The sequence below is a fragment of the Felis catus genome, chromosome B2 (assembly GCF_018350175.1).
Source record: "Felis catus isolate Fca126 chromosome B2, F.catus_Fca126_mat1.0, whole genome shotgun sequence".
Lineage (NCBI taxonomy): Eukaryota > Metazoa > Chordata > Mammalia > Carnivora > Felidae > Felis > Felis catus.
The window spans coordinates 130,894,230-130,906,431 of NC_058372.1; the positions used below are offsets into that span (position 1 = coordinate 130,894,230).

The 12,202-nt window shown below is 44.0% G+C and overlaps 1 protein-coding gene across 2 annotated transcripts in view; it reads right to left on the reverse strand.

The window, feature by feature from the left end:
• Positions 1-5,069: 5,069 nt before the first annotated feature.
• EPM2A (EPM2A glucan phosphatase, laforin) overlaps positions 5,070-12,202 on the reverse strand; it is a 107,991-nt gene continuing 100,858 nt past the window's right edge. Inside the window, exon 4 of one of the 2 annotated variants that reach the window (XM_023254472.2) lies at positions 5,070-7,467. In XM_023254472.2, the coding sequence (XP_023110240.1) occupies positions 7,190-7,467 (278 nt within the window). In that variant the 3' untranslated portion in view covers positions 5,070-7,189. The remainder of the gene's footprint in view (positions 7,468-12,202) is intronic. The other variant, XM_045058169.1, reaches the window with a different exon arrangement.

Here is a 12,202-nt window from a genome sequence, read left to right on the forward strand (position 1 = left end):
CAGATTGCATTAAGCTTAAAGGTTTTTCCCCATGGACAGGTTCTTGGAAATCCTATCATACCCTCTAGTTACAGGAGCCCAACGCTTAACTTTTTAACTATTCCACTCCTACTAGACTGTATGTTAACCACATATTTTATGTCCACACTAAATTAATGCTAAGAAATCAAAGATAAACAAACAAATAAAAATGATTACGAGAACATCTTTAAAAAGTGATCAAGGAGCTTTTTGGTACAAGACCAATGATATGAAACATACAAATACATTTTTACCATACTCTCGATGACCTTACCTGAGGGAAAAAACAGCTCATTATTCAACCAAAGAAGGTTTTGAATGTGAGTTGTACTAGATTTTTGAATATGTATTATTAGATAAGAACTTGTTCTAAGTTTATAATGTAAGTGTATAACTGGAAACACTAAACATTGTCATGTGAATCGTCTAAAGTTTCTCTCATTTAAATTTCTACTTGAGAGTTCTACTTTTAAATGAGAAAACCCAATTCATATGTTCAGGGGCTAATGATTCCATTTGTAAAAAATCTCTTGTTTTTATTGCTTCTTCCTCTGCTTGCTTCTCCTCCTTCTCTTCCTCCTCCCCCTCGCTTTCTTCTTCTTCTTTCTTAACCTTTATACTCAGTATAATTTATGTCTAAAGGTAGGAAGAAGAAGTCATAAACCTCAAGCCAGCTCCATCCATTTCACTTTTTTCTAGCTACTTGGGTAGATATTACGATTACCTGTTTCATATAAGGCTTGGAGACTATCTGAAGGTGTAATTCTATGGAGCATATTTGTCTACTGTCCAAAAAATGGAGAACTTTCAATATCTTCCATTTGGAGTTGGCTTTCAGCTAGCTACATAAGAGCCATTGCTTAAAGGACAAGAACTACAAATCCCAAATATATACATGTCCTGAAGTCTAATAAATCCACCTCACATGGCTTTTCTCCATCACAAGATTTCAAATTGCAGGTCATAATTCAAGAGTTTCCATCTTCCTTTTAAGAACTATCCTCTGAAACCCACTTTTGGGCACTGCCCCCAGGAGAAGCAAAATGTAAAACATAAGCTGTTCAAATTATATCAGGATCAAAATGTGTTTTCATGCTACAAGTTATGACAAAAATAACTACTACTTTAAAATTAGAATGCATGTATTGGTAGCGTACCAATTACAATGTCTTCTGCTATAAACAACAGAAAACACAACTCTAACTAACTCAAACACAAAGAAGAACACCATCATACACAACAGGAAGCCAAGGAGGTGGGTAGATTTCAAGGGTAACTTAGCAGGTACCTCCAGCTTCGTCAGTCTCTCTCCTCTGTCCTTTTATGACGGCTCATTCCCGGGCTGGTAGGAGCATGATTCTATTAGCTGGGATCACACATCCACACACCAAAGGAAGAAAGAGTGTCTCTGCCTGTAGTTCTTTCTTTCTCCAGGATGAGAGAACTTTATCCAGAAGCCCTCAGAAATTCTTCCAGTATCGCAGGGGCCTGTGGTAAAGCACGTTTTTTTCCGGTACTAATCTGTCACCTGGGAAAGGCTTTTTTTTTTTTTTTTTTTTTTTTTTTGCTCAAGTCTGGATCCCTGAACCAAAAATGAGAAGGTTTTCTGTCAGTGTTTAGCTGTCTTAGCAATACTATAAATGTGGCCTGACATCAGGTTAATACCTATAAAAAGGAAAACTTGGCCGTTCGGGTCCCTCCTTCCAAATTGCCACTCTCCTCCAAACTACTTGGGGTTTTTTCACTTTCCATAGGCTTCAGGTAGCTGTTTACTGTAGTTTTATGGTTTGACTTATGTCCCTCCCCCCAAATTTTCATATGTTGAAGTCCTAACCTCTAATAGCTCAGAATGTGACATCATTTGGATATAACTAGTTAAGACAAGGTCATACTGGAGTTGGGGATGGGGGGGGACCACTATCCCAAAGTGACTTGTACCCTTATAAAAAGGGGAAATTTGAACACAGACATACGCCCAGGGACAAGACCATGTGAAGATGAAGGCAGAGGCCAGGATGATGCTTTTACCAACCAAGGAACTGACAGCAAACTCAGAGACAGTCTGGGAACAGATCCTCCCTTACATCCCGCAGAAGGAACCAGCCCTGCTGATACCTTGTTCTCAGACCTGTAGCCTCCAAGATGGTAAAACAGTAAATGTCTGCTGTTTAAGCCACGCAATTTGTGGTACTTCTTAAAGGCCGCCCCAGCAAAGCAACACACATACTATGCCCGGTGTTTATACAGGGAGGTCATCAGATTACTCCCCCAGACCAGGGATGAAACTGTCTTACTTAGAACAAGTTAATGTTTTCTCTACGCTTCTAGTTTTCTTATCTGCAAAATAGGGGCTATGACAATATGTACCTCATAGCAGTGGTGGGAAACTGAAATAAGCTGATATGCATAAAGCATAGAGAACAGTACATGAAACACGGATGCTCTCAACAGTTACTAGCTATTCTTGGCCTGCACCCATTGGACTATAATCCAGGCTCCGACAGAGTTACTCTAGGTGAGTCACCAAACAAAACAATTTAAACTGTGGCCCTTCTGAGGCTGACATTGTAGCGAAAGGATGCAGACAATAAAACAAATAAGCAAATTATGTAATGTATGGGCCAGTACTAAGTTCCATATGCAGAAAGGAAGCAGAGAATGAGGAGAGGGAGGGCTGGGGTTGGACATGGCAGCTGTTGATAGGCTGGCCCAGAGAGGCATCCCTGGAGGAGGTAAGATCCTGAGCCAGCACACCAGGCAGACAGAGAAGCAAGTGCAATTGCCCTGTGGTAGGAGCCAGCCTGGAGTACTCAAAGAGCAAGAAGGCCCGTGCGGCTACAGCAGGATGAGCTGGGAGGCCGTGGGAGAGGAGGTCACAGATGTAACAGAGGACCGGTGTACGTGTCCCAGGAGGGCTTTTGCTTGCACCCTGAATAACATGGCAAGTCATTGGAGGTTTTGAGCACAGGAATGACATGATCTGACATACATTTTATAGGATCACCCTGGCCACTAGGTGAGAGTAGATTTGAGGAAGAAGAGATCAGAGAGACTAGTAAGGATGCTGTTTCCAGAGTCCAGTCCAGAGATCACACTGGCTCTGACCAGAGTTGGTCAGTGGAGGAGGTAAAACGTAGATAGTCTCTAGATGCTTTGACAAGAGAAGTGCCAAGTTATCCTGATGGATTGAATGTGATATTTGAATGAAAGAGAGGAGTGAAGAATGGCTCTGAGGTTCAGTCCTGAGCAACATTAACCAAATAAGGAACAGACTTTGGAGCAATGGGTTGGGGAAGGAGAGAGTGAAGTTGTTATTACCATTGTCTTATCTCTTACCTTTAGCAATTTTGCCATTATTATTGTTAGAATGAATGAAGTTGTTACTGTGGTCCTTCCTCGTCCCCTTACTATTACTTGAGTTATTGTTATTAAAGTGAGAGGTGGCTTAACCCACACTGTCCTGTTTAGTCTCAGTCCCGTCTCCAATGGCACCTTCTTTTTTCCTTATTGGTAACAAGCCACTTTGGGGTCAGCACATCACATCCAGCTGCCCCTTTTTCCTGATGAAATCTGGAAGTCAGTGGACACAGAGTGTGCCCCCCTCTCCTGGGAACATGACCTCATCTCACCCCTGTTCCTCCCATCACACCTTCCCTCTCAATCTCCCAGGACAGTCTTTGTGAGAGGAAATCCCTGCCTTTTCTTCCTTTGGAAATTCCATTGCCCTTTGCTTTTTCTCATTTTAGCCATTTTTCTTCCGCTTGCTCCATTTTCCATTAATCCTTCCCCACACACGGTCCTGGCTGTTCTTGCTCATGAATTCTGCTGTAACCCCTCAGTAAATCTGAATAAATTCTGCGATTCATCTTCCCAGGTTTTCCCTTCCCTCTGGCTGTCAATTCAAGCTCTTGCCCCAGGAATTGTTGCTTGGTGTCTCTGAGTGATAGTTTGCTCCTGTGTCAAATAAAGGAATTAACTAGGTCATCTGTAAAGAGCCTCTCAGTTGTAACTTCTGAACACCCTCACTCGGTGTTTTTCCTGGGTGGCAAGTTCTCCTTTCTAACTCATCTTCACAGCCTGCCTTTCATACTCTGTTTCCAAGGTCCTAACCACATTTTTTTTTCATCGTTATTTCACCCACACCTTAAGTTGGTCAAAAAAGGTTTATTTTTCTAGATATTTCCTAATATTACACACAAAATATTTGAGGGACAATGATTCAAGCTTAAAGACGCAAACTTATTTGGACATTTCTTAACCATGAGTGAGATTTTGCTTTTCTTTTTTTTTTTAATTTTTTTTTCAACGATTTTTTATTTATTTTTGGGACAGAGAGAGACAGAACATGAACGGGGGAGGGGCAGAGAGAGAGGGAGACACAGAATCAGAAACAGGCTCCATGCTCCGAGCCATCAGCCCAGAGCCTGACGCGGGGCTCGAACTCACGGACTGCGAGATCGTGACCTGGCTGAAGTCGGACGCTTAACCGACTGCGCCACCCAGGTGCCCCAGAGATTTTGCTTTTCTTTAAGAAATCTGTGACTGGAAAGTTTGGTTAATGCCAGTGACAAGCAGTTAATGGCATGGTTTCTGCTTTGATTTTCTGTGACACACTTTTGAGGTTTTCACCCTCACTTCTTTGTGGTGCCCTCACCTTTCTCTTCCTTTTGTCCTGTAACTGCCAATTTTCATCAACGACCGAAAAAATAAGAGTGACAAGGAAAAAACAATTTAGCTCAGCTGACTGTTTCTTCTACAAATAGGGAAACACAGTGTGTTCTCCTGGATTTCAGATTAAATTAATTAAAAAATTTAATCCTATAAACAGAAGTCAAAGCTTATTATTTTGAGAGAGACAGAAAGACAGAGAGAGAGAGAGAATCCCAAGCAGGCTCTGCACTCAGCACGGAACCTGATGTGAGGGTCAAACTCATGAACCATGAGATCATGACCTGATCTGAACTCACGAACTGTGATATCATGACCTGAGCTGAAATCAAGAATCTGACGCTTAACCGACTGAGCCACCCACGTGCCCCAATCAGAGGTCATTTTTAATGCTTTTATTTAGCAAAATTCCAGGTGATTTTGAAATACATCAGACATCCATTTATTGAGGACAAGAGAGGTTATTCTAAAACATTCTTTAATAGCACTAAACTGATTTTGCCTATCAGGAGAAAAAGGAAGAAAATCCATCCATAGGGGTCTTTCTATAGTGGTGGTTACATAGCTGAACTTCTTAGGCATTAAAGAAATTCTCACACACATGTACACACACACATAATTAGAAATATTCCATTTTTAAGACTGAGTTTTACACAACACATTATGATCATAAATGGGTTACTTGGATACAATAGTTATCTCTAGTTATTTTTAGCAACGGAGCTAGATTTCATAATACTCAATCCTGCCTTATAAATTTAACTTTGTAAACTTGCAGGAGAAATGTGAGCTGTCTGGCCTTCTCTGACAAATCAAAAGTCACCCCGCGAGTCCCACAGTGAGGACACCCCTCCCTCCTCTGAACTCCAGGGGACTTACCCATGTGTCCCCCATACGCCCTAATTCACAGTCTCTCATATCTATCAATAAATAATTATGGAAGAAAAAAAGGAGCAGAAAAATAAACAGGCATTGTAACTTAATAGAAAAAGCACAGGCATTGAATCAGACAAACCAAGCTTTGGATTTCATTTCCTCTATTTATTCACCGTGTGATGCTGGGCAGTTGATTTAACTATCTGAGCCTTCGTTTCCTCATCTATGTATCAGAAGTAACGAACCGCCCTCATAGGGTACTGTGAAGGTTAAATTAAAATTGTAAAGCACCTGGCACACACGAGGCGAGGCACCCAATAAAAGTTACTTCTCCTTTCCCCTACTCTGGCATATCATTCGTGGTTCGACCCTGCAGTGTGGTTGACCGAACACACGGCTCTTTCTGTGCTGCGACCTTTTCGAAGGCAGTCTTGTTAATCTTTGTATTTCCTACAGAACCTAGGGTAGTGAGCTAGATATCCTGGAGGCACAGTTAACCACGTATTGTTTTAAACTGAGGGCTGAAACAGGATGGCTCCTAAACTGTGCAACAATTATTCATGGATTGGGGCTCTTTTGGTAGGACAGCTCCCCTCTTGAGCGATGGCTCTGGCCACTTGGGTGTTGAGACAGCCCATCATATTTCAAATTAGGTTGCCCAAAACATAACCACTTTCCTAAATTCTCTGGCAACTAATCAGAATGATGTTCCATTTCTCACCGTAGACACTGCTGCAGAAAAACTGACCCTATTCTGAGAGAAACAGAATCCACTATACTGTGCCGAAAAGACAAGTTGTGTTGAAAGCACTGAGTCACCTCAACGTGGGTTTTAAACACCAGCTGGCCCCCGACTAGCCCTCAGACCTCGGGCAAGCCATCAATGCTCCTTGAGCCTCAACTAAAACAAGGAGACAGACAATAACTCTCCTTTAGTTGTCACACAGGGTTGTGGGTAGAGAAGAAAGGTGATTCCCTAGAACCAACTTGAACAACTGTGAAGCAGGATGCCAACACGAAGTCTAGAAAGCCATCACTTTTCAGTCAATGTGAGCTCTTCCTTTGTCACAGCCCAGGCCTCTCCCCCTATTCCCTTCTCTGGCAACTGACCAGCTCTCATTTTATCATTTCAATTCAGTTGAGCAGGAAAGCGATGCACCTGTGTGTGTGTGTGTGTGTGTGTGTGTGTGTGTGTATCAACACACAAGTGATCAAATCTACAATCCTGCCTGTCACATTACAATGCAGCAAGAAGATGTGGTCATTAATTCGCACAACAAATCCAGCAACTGTAAAGCAAAGGGCTGGTCTGCAGGCAGGCAGCAGGAACTTGATGCATTACTTTTCTGTCTGATACTAGAACACTGCAGAGCGCAATTGCTTGTGGCTTTTTTCTCATGTGTCAGTCACAATTTCCACTGTAAAACATTTCAAAGAAAATACAGTCCAACCAAAGCATAATAGAAAGTCAGCCCCAGACTAGAGGGGGCGGGTTGTGGGAAAAGCCAAGTGACCAGTCTTGTTAGTTCTGATGGAATCTTCGTTTCTAGGTCTTTCCACTGACGTCATCTAAGGAAACTGGGTTCCTAAGGACATCGGGAGGGTGGGGAGGCAGATGGGCCATCTACACACTACACACGGAAGAACGAACCTTCCCAAATTTCTGAAAAAAATCTTCCTCCGCCCGGGCCAATGCGTCTTCATCAATGTACACAGCCGGCCTTTTGGCCATGAGGAAGTACTGCACCTTCCTCAGATTCCAGCCCAGCACGTACTGGAGCCAGCCGCACACGGCCGCGGTGGACCGGCCGACCCCGGCGTTGCAGTGAACGTACACGGTGTGTCCATTCTCGAGCAGTGCGTGGAGGAGACAGACAGCCTGAGGCAGCATCTGTACTCGGCCTGGGATTGAGAAAGCACAGCACATACACATGAATAACGAACCCCAATATCGCCACTAATAACAAGTCCTGCAGCGCCTGGTGAAATCAGTGCCATGCAGAGAGAGGCGGGGACGTTAGAGCTGGCTCCATTCCTTTGTTTTGACGGAGAAGGTGAGATGATATCAAAGCCCACTAATGATAAAGCAGAAAGAGCCCTCCAGAGGCAATGGATCAGCTCTGAACCTTCACTTGCTTTTGCTTTGAGTGACTTCTGCATCGGCGCGACTTTCCTTTCAAAGAACAGTTAACCACTGTCTATAGTCAGAAGAATGGATTTTTACATCTATCAGATTGGCTTGTACAGATTGGGCAGAGATTTAGAGGATTTCACCTGGACTTTCTTTAATCCAAATGGATCTTCGGGATAAATGCAAAACACAGAATTAATCCATGTTCGTCAAAGGAGTCAATCTTCTTCACTCAATATATGCTAATTTTCATTTGGCCAATGAGATGCTCACATTAATTGATACACATGTGATAAACGATCATTCATTTGTTCCCTCATGAACCAGTGAGTATTGAAATGATTCCATTTCTCCTTTGCTGTGCAGCTGTGATTATAGTTATTATGACCTCGTGACTATTATTTTGATTATCAGGTGATCAAATGTCTTCTCTTTTACACACTGAAAGGATAGGCAATGGTCTGCTCAGGCCTGCTGGACTGTCTTATCTCATGAGAGGCAGGAGCCCCCTAAAGTCATCAAACTCCTAGATGCCTGGAGTTTCTTTTGCACACAGGTTCTCAGAGTAAAGACAGTGAATTTGCGGCCGGGGGGGGGGGGGGGGAGGGTGGATGACGGTCACTATAAATTATTTCAAAGGGGAATGAAAGAAGGAAACTATACGGATTACCTAACCTGGATTATGTGACTGTGACTTGATATGCTCTAGCTACTCTGTGTTCTTGAATTCACAGGGGCACAATGGCGCTTCATGTTGCTACCCCCCTGGATAACTGGAAAGGTGGGGGAAACTCCCCCTCAAATGATTTCAATGCAGATCCTCACGGAGGCCTGGAATTCCATGGTGGAGTGGAGCCACGAGGTCATGAGAACCACTGAAGTAAGTTTAGACTTCCCTCTTTAGATGTCCTCTTTTAAAATGCAAGTGCCCCTTAAGAGGCCAACACAACACATGGGAATCAGGGGTCAGCATCTCAGAAGAACAGATAGCTGTTACAAGACCCCATCATGGTTTGAAGGCCCTCTCACTTGCCCCTCCGTCTGGGGTGGGTCCACCTTAGCCTCAGGTTCACCTTGCTCTGAGACAGGAGCAGAAACATCTACATGGAAGCCAGTACAATATTCTACGTTTGCTGCTGGCATTCTATTCATCGCTTTCCAAGGCATCTAAAGCTACAGGTCCCACACAGCAGTTTAGGGCCATTTCTGACTGGAATGTCTTTAGTCAGGGCACCCTTCGCAGTTCCTCAGGCTCCATCTCCTGCTACTGCCTGTTGCCATACGTTCGTGCTCCCTGCCTGATCGCCGAGGGCATCTGAGGTGGGGACACACCAGCTCCTCTGTGCCACTTGAGTTTGCAGGTCCAAACCCAGCCATCAGCTGTAACCGATTTGCACTTCCTCACTAGGCTGTGGGGTACTCTGAGGTTAGAGCTGGGGGGGCATCCCATACAGGCAGCTGCTCATGGCACTTCCCCAGAGGCAGTCACATATCACTGGAGATGGAAAGATGCAAAATGTCATATGCACCAGAGAGCTGTCTCATTGCGTGCCTCAGGGAGAGTACTGTGTACTTGACTTACCATGTGATCTGGGAGATCAGAAGAGGCAAAACTTCCAAAATATGCTTGAGCAGCCCTGCCAACAAGGGTGAGGCCTGCCCACGTGCAAGGCTTTTGTTCTGCGGAAGGGGTGTTAGAGGTGTAGCCCAAGTAATACTGGCTGGGAAGGGAATGACCATACAGCAAACTGTGAAGCCGGGCTCTTCCTGCTCCTGCCACAGCTGGCATCACGTGCCAAGCTCCCTGTTACAGCCGCCTCTCCAGCTACTGTGTACTTTGCCAGGAGATGAGCTGAAAACAAATTTATTTTCTTGAAATACAGCTGACATTCGATGTTAGTTTCAGGGGTACAACCCAGTAATTGGACAATTCTATACTACATGCTATGCTCAGCACAATAGGTGTAGTTACCATCTGTCACCACACAATATTATAAGATTACTGACTAGGGGAGCCTGGGGTGGCTCAGTCGGTTAAGCATCCGACTTTGGCTCAGGTTCTGAACTCACAGTTCGTGAGTTCGAGCCCTGCATCGGGCTCTGTGCTGACAGCTCAGAGCCTGGAGCCTGCTTCAGATTCTGTGTCTCCCTCTCTCTCTGCCCCTCCCCTGCTCACACTATCTCTCTCTCTTTCTCTCTTTCTTTCTCTTTCTCTCTTTCTTTCTCTCTCTCTTTCCCTCTCAAAAATAGATAGATTTTTAAAAAATTAATTAAAAAATATAGCCTTGAGAATTATTATTAACATGGATTTTCATTCAGTGTCCAGTGCCCAAATAGTGACCATGTGCTGTAGGAGCTTCTGGAGTCAGAGCCCCAGCCCCTGTGTTCAGCTTACACAGCATCGGTGCCACCAACCTGCCCAAGCCCAGGTTCACATGGACCCATCAGGATCCCTTCCCCCAGCGCACTCTCTGGCCAGAGATTCCCGGAGGAAGGGTCTGCATCAAATGGCCCAAATGAGGCAGTATCTCTCCCTTTCCTTTTTATCTGTAAAAGGTTCTTCAAGAGGCATGCATACAGCTTACAAGTTGAAAAGGGAAATGTGTGAGTTTGGAATTTTGTGGCCTCGGACATGTAGTCCTGGAAAGTAAGTGGCAGCTGCCATCGGGAAGCTCCAGAGGGCCACCCGTTTAATTGCCGGTTTCACCCTGCAGTGGTCTTCTCCTAGAATCACTTAGCCACCTCACTTAAGAACTGCCACACAAATATTTCAATAACATAACAAAAAACTAAATAAGAAGAAAGGACAGCAGACAAGGACCTGGTCCAGGATGTCCACCTGTCTCGGCCTGGCCTCCACTGGAGCTCTCACTTGTTTTCATGTCTAGGGACTACAAATCAGTCTACTTTGATTAATGACAGCTAACATCTACCTGCCCCTTCTACCTGCCAAGTGCTGTTCTAAGCACTGTGCATGCAATAGTTCATTTACAATCACCTTTTAACAACTATGAGGTTGGTGCTATTATTATCCTCCGTTTATACCTGAGGGAACTGAGACGAGGAGATTTGCCTAAGGTGACCATTCAAACCCAGCCAGCACAACTCCAGAGCCTCTGGTCTTAACCACTATACTACTGCCCTTCCCTCACCTGCCTGGTCTGTGGCACTTGCTGGCCCCCATGCTGTCAGTCTGAATCCTCAGCCTCTGACCCCAACCTACCTGGTTACACTGTTGCTCCTAACCCAGGTGAGAGCAACATCCTCGCTGGGGGTTAGGCCTTCTGTCCTACAAGAACTTTCTGTGCCCAGTGGGCCATATCCCTCTATTACAAAACCCATTCTACGGAGCCTGAGCTAATGCAAAACCCACCAAGGAATAAAAAGAGGGTGTCCATAATCAGAGCTTGCACAATAAACCGGTGTCAACAACAGCCTCTAATTTTTCATGTTTCATATACTTCGGTTCCATATAGAAGTTAATTAGATAAGAAGTTTCCATGCATACAAATGATAATACCTAAAGGCAAGAGAGAAATCCAGATTTTTTATAGCAAGTATTCCAAATTTTAACTGTTGGCAACTAAGTTGAAAATTTTAAACCCTGTGCAGGTCTAACAAAACATTTAACTGTCTGTGGTTCTTACTTTGGAATTTAAAACAGGCCATGGCTCTCAGTGGATGCTCAAGAAGCATTCATTAAGTGCATGAATAAAAAATAAAATGAAACAAAATCCAATAATACTAATTAGATCTGAGACACTACCAGACCCCTCTAATCTAACTTGTGGTCCACACCTCCTCTAGGCTAATCCGACTCTGTAATGATTAAAAGCTTCTTGAAAGCATGCAGTGAGCAAACAAAGATTGGGAGAAAGGGGACAAGGGTTTGAAATCAGGGAGAAGAGTGGAAAAGGTCCTGAAGATGCCCTTTACCTAAGGTTGACCTTGAAAGAAATTACTTCTGGAGCATCTCTCAGCCTTTCCAACACACACACACACACACACACACACACACACACACACACACACACACTCACTCCCTCCCTTCCTTTTTTACTCCAGGCAGATTTATGGCAGGATATATGATTATTTTATTTGAGCATATCTCCTTTTTCACCTTTGCAGGGTAATATAGATAAGGTCCATACTGTCTAGTACATCCTCTGGTAGAAAACTAAGAACTTGGGACTAAAAAATATAGTCCCAACTTTGTGATTTTCAAAGCACTTTCTTTTATTTTTTTTTAATTTTTTTTTCAACGTTTATTTATTTTTGGGACAGAGAGAGACAGAGCATGAACGGGGGAGGGGCAGAGAAAGAGGGAGACACAGAATCGGAAACAGGCTCCAGGCTCTGAGCCATCAGCCCAGAGCCTGACGCGGGGCTCGAACCCACGGACCGCGAGATCGTGACCTGAGCTGAAGTTGGACGCTTAACCGACTGCGCCACCCAGGCGCCCCCTCAAAACACTTTCATATCAATCATCTTATTCTATTGTTATAA